The following is a 16,826-nucleotide window of genomic DNA, read 5'->3' as shown; positions in this document are numbered from 1 at the left end:
TGCATTTTCAAGGCCAGTACTGTGCAGACTTGCACGGTCTGTGTCGCGTACATGACCATTCAGTTGAGGATGGGCTGGGATGGTTTAGATGAGTTGGAGTGAGCTTTGACAGAGACTCCAGTAGATGCACAATACCGGGCAGAGCTCTTGGTTTCTGGCCCAGAAATATCTAAGAAAAAGAACAATTTAAATTAAATCATTAAATTATAGTGTGTGCATGTTTGGATAGACTGGATGGACCATTCAGGTCTTTAGCTGCCGTCATTTACTATGTTACTATGTTTTTAAAATCATTTATGCTGCACTTTGATGGCCCACTCTTTGCTTGCAGTGCATCCAAGAGCTACATCTGGAGCAATAGAGCTTCACAGGGCCTTGGATTACCTCCAGAGAATAAGAATATTTTCTTTATTTACTGACTATTGGGTCATATGAAATGATTTCTGTTACCATAATGACTCCAAATGGATTAATCTTCAAATACTCTGATGTAAGTGAACCTACTCCTGTGCGAGGATTTGTTGGAGAATGCTTGCTCCTTTTTACGTTGGCATGCTCTCATGCGGGACTTAATCTGAGCCAGATTTGAGTCAGGTTAAAATGCCTCTTTATTTGTAACTCTAGCTCTGAGTGGTTTTTTTCTTAGAAATGCCTTAAATTTGTTTGATTTCCTTTGATCATATCCTCAAAACTAATACAAACGCTTCATTACAAATGGTTACATTTGGTTAGGACTGGTTGGCTTTATTCTTCTACAGAAATGGAAAGACTAGTTACCAGCTGAGTATTGCATAAACCTGGAATTTAACATTGCTTTTGTATCTGGATGTGTCTTTATTCCAGGGACTAGTTTATTTTACCCACATGGATGGATGCATCTCTACAGATAGATATTCCAAGGGAGTCTATACCCGGAGTGGAAGACATAATGCATCCAATTAGGTTACTCTCCTGTTGGGTTAAATACCTCCTTGAGAACATTAAGGAGTTCTATAAGTAAAGTGTATTACTGATGCCAATATTAAAGCAGGGATGTCCCTTTTTCTTCAAATGAAATGTAGGAGCTGCTTTTGGAAGAACTTTTATATAGTAGAGCTGACAGGTAGGTGGGTATTTTAATCCAATAAATTCTTTATATTGGTTCTAGCAGAACTTTTTTTTAATTAAAAAAAAAAAAAACCCCCAATATATATATGTAAATAAAATCCCATATAGCAATTTGTTGGATTAAAAATGTTATCAAACTGCGATTGGTTAGGCCCCACCCCCCACTCCCCTAATTCCTAGCAGCTGCTAATACGTGCAAGTCTCATTAATAGTATTTCCTATATTTTGTTGATCATATGTTCATTCTTTTTAATACAATTTGCAATTGCAACAGATGTTGATACTTTTGCATATTCTCTTTATGGATTTGTCCGGTAATGAAATATGACTTATTTATTATGCTACATTGTCCATCTGTAGTATTGAGACCTATATCAGAGCATTAGTTTATGTAAATGTATACATATTTTACATAATAATCACAAACATGCTCCACTCATAAGGCTGAGAGTATTAACTCAACGGAAGAAAAAGCCTCAGGTTTGTTCCGGCAGGGCATAAATGCTCAAGCCTCCTCCACCCACATCGGCATAAAAAACTTCCGTGGAGAATATATAATTGCTGATGATGTGGATGGAGGAGGCTTAAGCATTTTTGCCCTGCCAGAACAAACCTGAGGCTTTTTCTTCCATTGAGTTAATACTCTCAGCCTTATGAGTGGAGCAAGTTTGTGATTATTACATATTTTACATATCCATTATATTTCCATAACCATTTGGAAGTGGCATTCTGAATCAGAACGTTCCCTTAATATCAGGAACTTGTTTAATTTGTTGAATAGACCATAGATTCTACTATACCTCTTATCCAGGTAAGAGTCTGAAGTCTTTATAAAATTTGGGCCTCATTGAGTTCCCTGTGCTTCTACTGGGGTTTTTTGTTTGGTTTTTTTAAAGCAAACTATTTAGTTTGGCTTCCACTATCATGAATTTCACAAACTACATGTTTCTTGGCTTCCAATAAGATTTAACTACTACTTTTTATCATTTCTATAGCGCTGAAAGGCGTATGCAATGCTGTACATTTAATAAACTGTCCCTGCTCAGAAGAGCTTACAATCTTGAGGCCAACATACTTGGTGGAGAGGATAGAATAAACAATTTGTAATTTGAGTATCTTTTTCTTTGCTCCATGTTGGTAAATTTTGTTTACCAGGCAAGAAAAGTATCCCCTAAAGAGCCAGTCACGTCGAGGCGGTCACTAGTAATCAGCCATTCCATTAAAGTGAAGCATTTTCTGTCATGAAATTTGAAAGGAGGGGTATAGCAAGACTTGCTGCTCTTGATAACCAACCACTCTCAAAATCAATGGCATATTCATAAATCTATGATTAAGATAAATATTCGGAACTCCTTCGAGGGAGTTGGACCGTTATGTTTTTAAGATGACACTTGGCTGTCTCAGCTAGGAAGCTTTACAAACAAAGGGAAAAATACTGGTGCTTTAATACACCTTTGTACTGTAACATCAAAAATTATATTTTCCATTTGTGACAGAGGTGAGATCAGAACCTGTACAGTACATATACTGAGTTGAGTCAAAAAGCCATATAACTTTCAGAAGTGGAGTAATGACCTCATTACAACTGGAGCAAGAATACTCTGGTCATAACTTGTTTAACTGTTATGGCCGAGTCTTTTCATACAACCCTATGCAATCTCCTGGCTTCAGAAAAATTATAACTTCACTATTTTGACTCTGGTATCCTTTTTAGATGATGAAAGTTGTTCAAGTTTATGCAGAAACACAAGAGATTAATTTGAAGGTAAGCTTTTTGGACCATGCAAACTTGGTGAAGGGAGGTGCATTACCAGCAGGTGAATATATACCTGTGCTTTGTTTGCAGGCTGACTCGGAGGTAGCGCAAGCAGGGAAGGCAGTGGCTTTGTACTTTGAGGATAAACTGCCTGAGATCTACCCAGACAAGATCTTCCAACCTTTACCAGAGTTTGAACAGGAAGAGGACGATGGGGAAATAACAGAGGACTCTGATGAAGATTTTGTACAGCCACGCAGAAAACGACTAAAGTCTGATGAAAGGCCGGTGCATATAAAATAGTCTGGCAAAGATGGACCCAAACCAATTAAAACTAAAAACAAGTGAAAGAGAGAGAAAAATACAAAGACTTATTTAAGTGTTTCTGGAATATTACCATGCCTCTGGTGGTCACCTGCTGGAAGAAGCTGATTAGCTTTTAGACAGTATTAGACTTAAAAAAAAAAATTGTACAGAAAACCACATTCTCTTAAGACAGTTTTATTGTAATTCAATTTGGAAAGAAATTTTGGTTTTGTTCCTTTTGCTTGATTCACTGTCTGCTTCCTTTGCCGCCTCTACCCTCCCTGATTTCTCCATCCTCGAGGTTTAGATGTGTGAATATTGATTAGAAAAAAGAGTGCTTTCGGTTGAGTATCGGATAGATACTGTTTTGTAGTACACATGAAAGGCATGGACTTGGTTGGTATTTGTGCCACTTACTCATTAATTTCTATATCTTTTCTTTTTCCATACAAGACTGGACCAGCACATGCACTCACTATCTTGTTACACTGGACTGTAGTGTATTTCATTTGCAAAAAAAAAGATACTGCTGGAAATTTGCTCTGGCATGACTTTTATACTGATTTATTGTAACATTTTGAATTCTGTTTTTCCTTTTGACAAGTTAGTTACAAGTTCTGAGCCTTTTTCTTCATTTAATGCCTTGTATAGAGAATGTCCTCTGACCACTGAAAAGAAATGTTTGGTTCCAATGAGTTGTAGGCATTGTAAATTCTTTAATTATAGACAGGTTGTCTTGTACACATTAGACATTTTTCACGAACAGATCCATTTATGCCCAGTGTTGGCATCCTACACAGAAGCTCTGATTTATCAGGATTTTCTCTTCTCTGAGACCCTTGGAAACAACCTTTTAACTTTGGCCCATACTGGGTTAAGGGGGGAAAAATGGAATTTACCAGTGATGTGAGGTTCTTTTTTCATGGCCTCTCTGAGAAAGAAGGAAAATTTTGGTTTCATTGTTTAGTCTTTTGTACTTGCTGAAACTGAAGATGAGCTGGTTCCAATGCAGTCTTCCCTGATATGATCCTTTTTTGATACACCACTATTGGCAAACAAATCTATTACCAAATGTGTAATATTTCCTATATTCACTGTGTCTTATTTGTAAATAGCAAGCTCCTCTGCAGAGCAGCAACATTTGCTGGACTGCTTTTAAGCTAATATGTAATCTTACTAATGTTTTTGTTGGATTGATTTGTAATATCATATTGTCTGTTTCTAACATGGCATTCAATATTTTTGAGGTTTTATTTTAATAGAAGCGAGTCAAGTTTCTTTTGACGCATCTTATGAGTGAATTGTCTAGACTTGCTAGTAACCTGTATAGGACCCAGCGTATGTGCTAGCCCCTGATATGGCAGAGTTGTGTGGACTCGACTTTTTTTTTTTTTTTTTAATAAATTGGGTAGACCTAATAGCATGAACAAAGGTGACCAAAGCATATGAGCTTTGCCATTTTGTATCTCCTCAACACCACAGGTTGGTGGCTGGTCTCTTGCCTTCTGTCTTTCAGCATCAACAATTCAGAACACAAAATAAACGTAAAGATCAAAAGAAAGGAGATTCGCAGAATGACAGATGTGGATATTTTTTCACATATTGTGTTGATTTCATTTTAGTGCTAGACAATTAGATTCTGGAGTTATCTTAATGCTATTTTGTGTGCACCAAGAGAAAATGTATGTACTTTGTGTAACAAATTTGAATGTGGTTGTAACCAGTGACTGTTAATTATTTGGCATATATTACCTTAAAGATTACATATAAGCCAAGAGGTCAAATGCTGGGGTGCCTTTTGGCATCCAACTCCCACATCTTCCCTCCAGGCTTGAACAGTCAAAGGGCAGAGGGTTTGGATTGGTTTATTAAGTGAGCGAATGACCCTGTTGAGTGCTTGAGATTTCAATATGGCTTATAACACAAGGCGTTCAGGAGTCTGATTTTGAAATTACCCAAGAAAGAACTTGAACTTGCTTTAAATTTATTATTATTATTATTATTTTTTTTTTTTTTTTTTGTAACTTACTAAAATTTCTCCCTCTGTTTATTATTGGACCAATGTAATCTGTATGTACTGTACATTTGAAAAACCCTTTCTGGGAGAAGAAGGGACATATTGTGAATTTTCTGTCTTCTGTTAGAGGCTAGGAATTTCAAATTAAATCATTTAATGTGACTTGCTTTCTTTAGATAAACACTTTGTGTATATAAGAATTGTCTCTCTAGAGCAGTATTTCTGCAAACCTATTTCATGTATATATAATTGAATTCTCAAGAATGCTCAGAAATACAAAGCATCGGTTAACTTTCTTTTTTCCTGTTCTGCATGATTTTTAAGGTGAATTTGTACTTCAATACTTTGAAGGGCTCCACCCCATAGTGGCATTGCTCAATCTTTAAGATGACATTTTGCTTTTGAGGAACTTATGGTGCACACCACTGTGACAGAACCAAGGTCCAGAAGACAGCAGAAAGAACTGAAGAACGTTATTACCAAGGGATTTGTTTTAAAGAAGTGTGAATATGTAGTTGTAAGGAACTTTTTTTTCCTAAAAGTGTTAAAACAACTGAAAGAAAGCTATGGTCTTTAACAAACTGAGGATGTCTAGAAACAAACTAGGAAGCATTTCAGCTTTAATGTAATCAAACTTTTTAAAATTGTAATGAAATGATATTCTACAGTCAGACTAAAACAAGTTTATGCAGATGTTTAGGTATATATAAAGCCCAACAGGTATGCAATTTTTCATTGTGAAACTGCAGGTAATATTCATTAGTTACCTCAAATTGTAGTAACAACAACAAAAAGCCTTGGCTATAAAAGCCAACATTTACCCTCCTGCTTACTTACTGAGGTTTTTCTGTAGATGGTTTTTATACGTTTATGTGTATATTTGATTTACAAAAGCATGTTTTATAATGATTTCATAAGTTGCACTAGTTTCATATTATAGGTCAACATGTATGCAATTTCTTTTGTGGCGATCTGTTTAACTATCTTTTGCACTGACATTCAGTTCAGAAAGGCCATAACACATGATGGGCATCTGCTGAAGGTGCCAGACTGAGGGGAAGCTTTTGAGTTAGTTTGTGAGTATTTATTTAGATTTAACCCACATGTCTTCAGTAGTAGCCCTTATACAAGAGTGGCTTGAAAAGTTTGGTAAAAAAGCAAGTTAGACTTCGTTGAAGGCTATACTTTGTCCAGCAAGTTTTCAGGGTTTGTTTGTTTTTTGTATTGTAGAAGAAATAGCCTACGAAAGCTGGACTAAGTCTATAGCCCTGATGGAGACTATATTGTTTAACTTGCTTTTTTTTTTTTTTAATAAATAAATCTTTATTCATTTTGACATCTTACATCAAGTGTAACAATAATTAACATTAAAATTGAATACATCACTTAAATTCTTATATTGAACATCCTCCCACCCTTACTATAACATATATATAATCAAATATATTTTATAAAAATTCTGTTCTATTAATCTAAACATTTAATAAAATTCAGAACCCCCCATCCTATCCTCTTATTGTAATGTTCTTATATTGGAAAAATGGCATCTATTCATTACAATAATTTAACTTGCTTTTTTACCAAACTTTTCAAACCACCCTTGTCTGTAGAGGGCTTACAATCATGTTTGCATCTGGGATGATAGGGTCTGCAAGCATACCAGAAATAACCCTGTCCCTGGGCGAATTTTGTAGCTTTGCCTTGATACAGTAGTTAGGGTAAAGATGTGGTCATACTGGGGGGGTTTCCTGCTTGCGCAGTGAGGGTAAGCTTTTGATTTTAAATACATATTTTATGCTTGTTTACACACCACTTAATCCAAAAATAAATAGGTTGAAAGAAGCCACTGTTCATCACTGTACAGTTGTAAATTGATTTTGATCAAATTGTATTTATTTTTAAAAACATGAAAATCAGTACAAGAATAATCCTATCATCAACATAACTAAACTTTTCCTTTCCATATCAGATAATAGGAAATTTTAAATTTTTGTGGTATTGTCTGGTAAACAATTATTCAATGACAGTCCTTTTAGAAGTACCAAAATGTGTCTTAAGTAACAAGTATCAATTTTATGTGGAAACAGGCAGCCATACGTTGGCTGATGCCATGAAATGACTCCAACCTTACCTTATAGAATGATCCTGGGGTAATGCAAAATAAATATGATATCTGGTCTTGGTAGCTATGGGAGAGGGTTCTTTAGGTTTATCTATTTGGTACCGTGCAGAAACTGAAAGGGAGAAAGTTCTAACACTAGTTGGCGTGAGGCGGTAACTTGTTTTCTACAGCCTAGGTTTACTGCCTGTCTCTATGCAACATCCCACCTCCACTGATGACAGAAAATAAATGGGAGAAAATCTGTTCGGGCTGTTTTCTGATCTGCTGAAAAAAAAAAAGGCTGAACCAACATATCCTCTATTTCCAACATCTTGCTGGTGTCTAGCAGCTTCCTGCGCAAGTAAAAAGACACCTGAAAGGAAAAAGGCTTAATGATAAGCCAGCACCTACTTTTTATAACTGTTCCACAATGGTAATAGGAAAGGTCCACAGCAGGAATTCTTCTTTGTAACCCAACTCCACACAAACATTACCATCACCCATATAATAGGGCATCATCAGGCCACCCTGTGCCCAATGGCTTCACAGCCTACCCTCTCTGCCAACTGTTAGGCTCTTCTGCTGGGATGTTAACTACAACTCCTATGGCAAGTCCTGTAGGAAAATGAGTCTTCTATACACCAACTTTCTTTGCCAGATTGATAATAAATGAGAATCTCCTGAAGGATCTCAAAGCCATATCTGCTTGCTTACCATAATCATTGTACTATATCCAGAACTGACACCTTTTGGTTTGAGGTGGTGGTGGTTTGTTTGTTTGTTTTGTGGGGGGGGGGGGGGGGTCTTGACCTTTATGATCTATTGAATGATGACTCATCTCAAAGCTGTTTTTTTTTTCAAAGATACCGCACACATACCTTATAGTAGCTTATAGCAACTCACAGACCTCAGCGGGGTTGCTGTGTGCAAATCAAGTTTTAATACACGTAGTCTTTACACAACAAACTCGTCATCGGCCTAAAATTTTGAAAGTGCTTGTAGTGCAATCTCTATATAAATACAACTTATATGTATAAATACTCATCTTAATGTGCAAAAACGCGGCTTGGGGGTGCATATTCCGACATAGAACTATGTTTCGTCATCAGGCTGTATCAGGCAATCCCCCTACAAACAAACAAGTATCATTAGAGAAATAATCTACATATATATATATATAAATTGATTTCTTCAAAGATTTAATCCCTTTCTAAAACTTATAGAAGAAATTATAACTAACCTTTCAGTCAGCCGGAGCAATGTCTCCCGTGTTTCAAAGCTCATGCAGGAAAACATGGACGTGGCTTTTTTTCTATTTAAATGCATTCAAAAAAACGTGTTGAGGTAAAAACATTTACGTGCCCAATCAGGGGGGAAAACCCCCTTAATGACATGAGAGGACTCCAATATTCAATTGGACAAGCATCATCCATTCTATTTCAGCGTTCAGGCACCTAGGCTTCACCGTGTCTAATGTGAAAATCCACTTCTGTTCCTTAAAATTAAGTTTCTTTTCTGAATTTCCTCTCTCTCACCCAATCTTCACCTGATCTATAGCATGCCATTTTATATCAGTAACTATGCTTTTTCTCTTGCCAATGTTACAAGGGGAGCCTCTATATTCCCCATATTAATCCTAGACTTATGTTCTGTCAAGCGAACAGATATTTTTCTACTTGTGTGTCCCACATAAAGGAGGTCACATGGGCATTTTATTAGATAGACTACAAAAGTACTAGCACAGGATGTATTAGAAGTATCATGATGCACCCTTTTTGTCCTAGGATCATCCCATGAGGAGCCAGTCATAGTTTGGATACACCACTGACATTGACCATATTCATTATGAGCATGCACACATCCTGATCAATGGATTTAATTTCAAATTTATGTATAGCTAACATTTCCCCTATTGTTCTTCCTCTTCTATAGGATACCATAGGGAGTGACTGAAATACTTAACTTAGTTGTAAAACCCTCCCAGTGTCTTTTTAGAATCCTAAAAAAGCTATACTCAAATTTAAAAATGGCAGCACACATATTAGACCCTCCTCTTGCTGTTGATCCTGCTTTTCTTGTATCAATAAAGTTCTATTTGCATATCATGCTCTTAAATATGCTTTCCTAATAGTTTTTACAGGGTAGCCTCGTTCTTTAAAACGCCTAGTCAGAACCTTCGCCTGATTTTCATATTCTTATATATCTGTACATAATCTACGTCTATGCAGGAACTGGCTTACTGGGATGTTATATTTCAAAATGTATGGATGGTTACTTGAAAAATGTAAAAAGTTGTTCCTTTCAACTTCTTTTCTATATAGAGTAGTAATGATTTTACCATCATCTCTCTTAATAAGCATCATATCCAAATAAGCAATACTTCTAGAACGATAGACCATTGTAAATTTCAGGTGGGAGTTGAGGGTTTTAATCCATTCTAAAAATGTATCTAGTTCTTGCGATCCCTTCCAGCAAGGTTTATATTCTACCTATAATTTCACTGCAGAATGGAGTATGATGTTCAGCCTAAGATGTAGAAGATCCCCTCTGTCCGAACCCAATCCAGAACAGCAAATGGAAGATTCATCCTACCAAATGTTCATACAGATACAAAATACTATCCCTGATTTCTCCAGCAGTTCTAGACATAGTCCTAGTTCATCAAATTTATAAGATCTGTGGTTGAAAATGTGGCAGAACCCCTAACTGACTTCAAAATAACTGGACCTCAAGTACAAAGTGTTCGCAATTGGTGCTGACAGGCTGCCCTGAAGACAACCCAGGGTACTAACTCATGCCAGTGTCCTTCCAAACAATGACCAGAAGATCCCTGATAGAGAAATCTTTTTCAGGAGGGAAAGAAGATGGGATTTGATATACTGCCTTTCTGTAGTTACAATTAAAGACGTACAGCGTAAGATTAGAGAAACTGGGCCTCTTCTCCCTCGAACAGAGGAGATTGAGAGGGGACATGATCGAAACATTCAAGGTACTGAAGGGGATAGACTTAGTAGATAAGGACAGGTTGTTCACCCTCTCCAAGGTAGGGAGAACAAGAGGGCACTCTAAAGTTGAAAGGGGATAGATTCCGTACAAACGTAAGGAAGTTCTTCACCCAGAGAGTGGTAGAAAGCTGGAACGCTCTTCCAGAGGCTGTTATAGGGGAAAACACCCTCCAAGGATTCAAGACAGTTTCTGCTGAACAAGAACGTGCGCTGGTAGGGCTAGTCTCAGTTAGGGTGCTAGTCTTGGACCAGAGGGCCGCCGTGTGAGTGGACTGCTGGGCATGATGGACCACTGGTGTGACTCAGCAGTGGCAATTCTTATGTTCTTATGTACTTGGAGCCATGAAGGGTTCAATTACTTGGCCAGAGTTGCAAGGATCTGCAGTGGAAATTGAACCTGGTTCCCTTAGTTCTTAGGCCACTGCACTAGCCATTAGACTAATCATTCCTAGGAACCATGCTGAGCTCACATAGTACAACAAATCAGCTTTCTGATGTCCCATTGTCTTTTGCTGTCCAAGCCTCTATGAAGTGGTTTCCTAAGACTCATCTCTGCTGCACAGTCTGAAGAATGTGGCATATACCTTATCTGCTCCACTTATGATGCCTGAGGCTTTACAGATGGGCATGATGATCCACATGCTAGATTGCCATGCCTATTAGATGTATTGTGTGTATAAGAGAACCTTTTTGGCAAAAAGGTTAAAGACACTATTGCAAATGAAAGACCACTGTTTACATTGGGAGATGTAAAAATAAATAACTCTTGAGTGTCCACTTTACCACCTGAACAAAGGTTCTGTCAAAGGCAGAATCCAATACTAATAAAAGCAGTATCAGACTCCATATGGTCAACACTTGTGTCTTTACAAGCACTATTGGATATATACTCAAATACCATAGTTGTGGTTCCACACAATGTCCATCTCTTCACACAAGCATAGCAGGCAATGATGAATGAGTGGGTATTGAAATTTAATAAATTGGTGCTGCAAAATTAATTTTGCCATATCACTACCACTAAAATCCTAGAAAGCACGTAGGGTACTTGGACCGATATTAACACTCATGAAGCTGAGATCCAATCATTTTTGTAAGCACAGGGGATCATAGAAATTTCCCCACACACCTCCCCCCCAAAAAAAAAAATAATATATATATATTGAGACATTTGACCAAATCTGAACTTATGAGAGAGATCAAGCTTTATATAAAGAGAAAAATTCAAGATGAACTTTTTAGCACCATCCTGCCACTGATCAAGAAGAAAACGAACTAAGCTGTTCTTCAAACTACCATTTCCATACTACAGACCTATAGGATTTCTCATCAACGGGAACAAATCCACTTTGACTCCCACTCCATGCATAAAATTCATATTCTGAATAGATATTTAGTTAGATAGAGCTTTTCTTTCTAAAGAGTGGTTCTACAAACACACTCCAAATTTATTCCAACAGTAGAACAAAAATAGATTCAGAATTTCATTTTGAACCATCATTCTCCCAGTTTTTATCTAGAAATTTCATATAAAAAAATGTGGCGGAAATGCCTCTTATTATAGGCAAGCTGTTTTATATCACTTAAGGCTACAAGTAGCATCAACTAGGGATTACAATTATCTTCTTGTAATCCAAACCACCCAAGTACACTAGTCACAAAATTTCTACCTCTGTTATCTGCATTGCTGTATGCTATTGAGTAGCAAATAATCCTTGCCAGACTTCATGAAAGCACACAAACTTCAAGCAATGGCTGCTAGCTTTGCAAACCTTGCTCAATATTGATGGACACCTGCAGATCCTCTACCTGGTCAAGTATCCAAAATTTCACCAAACATTGCTGCTTTGACTTGGCAAATCACGTATGCCTTCAGGTAGGTGCTCATGCACACCCTTTTTGCCTGAACTCGTCCATTGTGGATCTGTTGCAACTTCATTTAACGTCTGTATTTATGATCACCCTAGTAACAGTTATGTATATTGATGAGTTTTTTCAGTTCTTCCACCTTGCATTTTTCTCAGGTTATCAAATAAGGAAAATATTAAGATACGGATATTTATATCTGGACAGACCTTAGTTTGGAAATCACTCGGTGTGCCTGCATATTTCTCAGCTTGTTCATGAAGAAAGTGGAATTCCTTATTCATAATGGGGAGTAGGGAAAAGGGGGTATTTTCTGTGGACAGCAGGGAAATCAATCGCCCTCCCCCTCCTAGACTACCTATCAGATACATACTCGGGGGAAGGAGAGAAATCTCACATAGGTTCAGGGAAGCCTAGAGGCTTTGTCTAAGTTAGGAAAGGTACATCTTGGAGTAGGAGTCATCCAATGACATCACATAAGTTATGGCTGCATTCATCTGCTGGTATTCAATATCCCCCATTAATAGATAAACAGCTTTGCTTTTCACAGTACTATGATCAGTTTGAGAAAGCTTATTTCACAAACTATTTGATGGTGGCAAAGGCTGTAGTTATATTGGTGTATATGAGGTGCTACCCAAAAGTTTGGGGAATGTGAACAGTGGTGTAAACTGGATATAGTATGCTCTTCCGCCGCTAGAGGTGTCTAGCAGTATGCTTTGTGAATCAGTGCGCCAACGGGGGTGCAGCTTATTGGTCACATTTTGTTCTGTGCGATTTTGTAAGGTTGTGTTTTAGTGACTCGGTGGATTTTGATATGACGGATTTTATTGAGCAAAGAATCTGCATCAAATTTTGTTTTAAACTAAAAAAAAAACTGGTGTAGAAACCCATTGTATGCTCCAGGAAGCCTTTGAAGATAATGTCCTGTGCCAAAGCAAAACCTTTCTTTGGTACAAACGCTTCAAGGACAGACGAGCATCTGTTCACAACGATGGCCGTTCTGGATGACCGTCAACAAGCAAAACACTTGAAACCATAGTAAAAGTTTGTGAGACTTCTTGCAGATCATAGGCAAACTATCCACAATGTTTGTGAGATGATAGGACAGCCATACTGTGAGGTTTTGAAGTGGCTGAGCGACAGCATTTGGCGCAAATGCCCAGACAAGTGGAAAAACAAAAATTGGTTGCTCCACCATGACAACGCTCCCGCTCACACATCACTTGTTATTCGACAATTCCTGACTTACAGAAACTTTTCAGTGATTGCGCACCCTCCCTGTTTGCCTGACCTTGCCCCCTGTGATTTTTTACTATTCCCCAAAATGAAATTAAGACTGAAAGGATGCCATTTTAACACAATTGAAGAGATCCAGACAGAATCGCAGGAGATCCTCAAGACACTCACCCAAGATGACTTCCACAGATGCATGGACTCATGGAAAAATGCTGGGATTGCTGTATACATTCTCAAGGGGGGTACTTCAAAGGAAACGGTGGAAACTAGGAGTTTTGATAAGCAATTTTTTTTTTTTTTTTTTTTTTTACAATTGAATTCCCTGAACTTTTGGGTAGCACCTCATATAGTACATTTGCCATATTAACCTGAATATCTCTAGAAGTGAGATATATATAAAATTATTGTTCAACATGCATCATATTGTTTGAGGAGTGTGTTACTGTCTATGAAAGACAAGCCAGTTACTTCTGTCGTTTAAGTGGGTCAAGTGATTGTGCTTGGTGCCAGGTGGACATCTGTTCCTGAGCTTTCTGGAAAGACTTAAACCTGCTACTTTTCAGACCATATCTGGTATCTTTTTCCTCTAAATGTTTTGCAGTATTAGTGTGTTCTGTCTTAAGATCATGTAGGTTCCTAAGACACTCATGAGAAGAAATGATCATTTTTATTCTTTTTGTAATTTTTTAATCTCCTTTTGAAAGTTGCAATAGTTTATAAATTGACTTTATTTTACTAAAAGGCTATCTTTTTAAAATTTAGAAGTTATAGTAGAAACACAACACATCTCCATCAAAAATGACAAAGACTAGGTGACCCTTGATGAAGTTACAGGGAAATACTTTTAAATCCAATAGGAGGAAATATTTTTTCACTCAGAAAATAGTTAAACTCTGGAATGCATTTTCAGAGGTTGTGGTAAGAACGGATAGCGTAGCTGGTTTTACAAAAGGTTTGGACAATTTCCTGGAAGAAAAGTCCATTATCTTATTGAGAAAGACATGGGAGAAGCCACCGCTTACCTTGGATCAGTAGCATGGAATGTTGCTACTCTTTGGGTTTTAGCCAGGTACTAGTGACCTGGATTGGCCACCGTGAGAATGGGCTACTGGGCTTGATGGACCATTGGACTGACCCAGTAAGGCTCTTTTTATGATCTTGTTCCATAAAACCTAGTTTAAGATAACCTTGTATCATTGTCTGAGCATGTGTGATAGAAATGTGTAAAACCTAGGGCCTCTTCTATCAAACTGCACTAGCATTTTTTGTGCAGAGAGCCGCGCTGAATGGCCCGCGCTGCTCCTGATGCTCATAGGAACTCTATGAGCGGGAGCAGCGCGAGCCATTCAGCGCGGCTCACTGCGCTACAAACTGCACAGTTTGATAGAAGAGGCTCCTAGTTTAAGATAACCTCGTATCATTGTCTGAGCATGTGTGATAGAAATGTGTAACAATATTTTCTTCCCCCTTCCCATTTGACTCTTCATGGCCTAAACATTTTCTTCTGTTTGGAGTTCCAGTTCTGTTGGAACAGAATTGTGGTGCTAAAATTTTTGTTCAGAACTATCTTCCCTCCCCTCTTGCCCAGTCAGTACAACAACCATCTTAGGCCATGGAGTCATAGTTCTTAGTTCCTCCTGGTGTATTTGCACCTGGAGTCTGGGATTTAGCTGTCACAGTTGTGACAATTGGCATCCCTATTCTGCCTCAGCTGGCATTACATCAAAAACTGAGGGCCTCTTCTATCGAACTGCGCTAGCAGTTTGTAGCATGGTGAGCTGCGTTGAATGGCCCGCGCTGTTCCCGAAGCACATAGAGTTCCTATGAGCGTTGGGAGCTGCGCGGGCCATTCAGCGTGGCTCTCTGTGCTAAAAACTGCTAGCGCAGTTTGCTAGAAGAGGCCCTAGGTTTTGAAGTCAAAGACTGATGTACTATAGCACAGCCCAACACATGTTTTGCTGGGATAGGATATCAGATCCAGAGTTAGTTGAATCAGAGAGCTCATTCTAGGATGCTATATGTAGTTTAACCAGTAGCTTGTCCTGCATAATTTTGCAAGATCCTGAAACAATCTGAAGATGATATTGGTATTAGCACTTCTGACGTAAGATTCTGACTTTTTAAATACACTAATCTCCTTTCTTATAGATGGTCCTGGTATTTTTAATAAGTAATCAAGACAAGATTTGATTTCAGGGCAATGCATTTTTTTAATAGAAGCTACAGACTGTAAAATGTGTTGGGAAAAACTTCATTTATCTGAGAGAGTAGTCTGTGGTTGCTGCTAGTTTTACGTGCTAAATGGATTCCAAGTCTTGGAAAAAAATTGAATGTTGTCCAAAAATACTATAAAAATTGTTTTTGGAAAGTCTTTGCTTATCAAATTGTAAATAGATTAACTGAAAATTAGCAATTAATGTATGACACTGCTGTGGCATTTGCCAGATTGTGTGACATGCTTTATAAATCGTTCAGGAAGGCACCGTGAAGGACACATCGTACTGATCCCCAGATTTAACAATTGGTGGTGTCATTTAATCTTAGCAGTACTTTTTAGCTCATTTCCTTCAAGTTTCATGTAATACAAGGTCTATATTTTCAACCTGTCATTTGATAGTTCAAAGATGTGTCTATTCAAGAAGCAATAGATGACTCAGAATTTTCTGCATAAACCTGAAAACTGTATGCACTTTGCCAACCCCAGCTATGAAGAAAATTGTTATGATAACTATTGTCACCTGAATGCATGGCATTTTATTTCAAAATTAGGAAAGTTGTTTTGGTTTTTTTAATGTAGATACTCCAATGGAAGTACCTAAACATATAATTATATGCCACAGTTTTCATAAACATCTGCAACTTCTTGTACACAGTTTAATGCTATTTCTTTATGAATAATGCATGTAACTCCTCTACCATGGTTCCCTCTATTTAGTAATTACTTAACACAGACAGTATGTGGAAAGATTCATTAGATGTTCCAATCTGTAGCTTATGCTGCATATTCTTGATTGTCTAAAAGGAGCCATTCATAAATTCAAAACCATGACATGTATATAAAGTCCATATAAAAAGTCTGTTAGCAGCAACATAGAAATTCCAGGATGGAGCATTCTTAAATGTTGATTTCACATCCCAATGATCTGAACTGACAGATATCTTGCAGTATAATTCTTTAAAAACAAAGGTGCTCTTTCTGTTGTGTGACACTGTTCATAATTCCATTTTTTTTTTTCAAACCAAGGTTCCCATGTCTGCTGGTTCTGCTCTTGAGTGGCTTGTTTTGTTGGGGGGTTTATGTTTTTGTTTTGCTGATGTGTAATGAGGCTCAAGGTCTTTTGGGATTTTTCCTTTTGTAGTTAATTTAATACATTGACTGTCTGTAAATCTTGTTAAAATACTATGGAACATGTTATAAGTGGTGTTAGG

The 16,826-nt window shown here is 37.6% G+C and overlaps 1 protein-coding gene across 3 annotated transcripts in view; it reads left to right on the top strand.

Annotated features, from left to right (window-relative positions):
* TRIM33 (tripartite motif containing 33) overlaps positions 1-16,826 on the top strand; it is a 155,742-nt gene that overhangs the window by 136,384 nt on the left and 2,532 nt on the right. The window contains exons 19-20 of one of the 3 annotated variants that reach the window (XM_033919371.1): positions 2,822-2,872; positions 2,954-7,311. The exons of 1 other annotated variant lie outside the window; for it this stretch is intronic. In XM_033919371.1, coding sequence (XP_033775262.1) covers positions 2,822-2,872; positions 2,954-3,166 — 264 coding nt within the window. In that variant the 3' untranslated portion in view covers positions 3,167-7,311. Of the gene's footprint in view, positions 1-2,821; positions 2,873-2,953; positions 7,312-16,826 lie in introns of those variants that run through there. One more of the 3 variants, XM_033919372.1, reaches the window with a different exon arrangement.

Source organism: Geotrypetes seraphini, chromosome 13, assembly GCF_902459505.1.
Source record: "Geotrypetes seraphini chromosome 13, aGeoSer1.1, whole genome shotgun sequence".
Lineage (NCBI taxonomy): Eukaryota > Metazoa > Chordata > Amphibia > Gymnophiona > Dermophiidae > Geotrypetes > Geotrypetes seraphini.
Note: the sequence above shows the minus strand (reverse complement) of the source record. Positions and strands in the feature narration are given on the sequence as shown.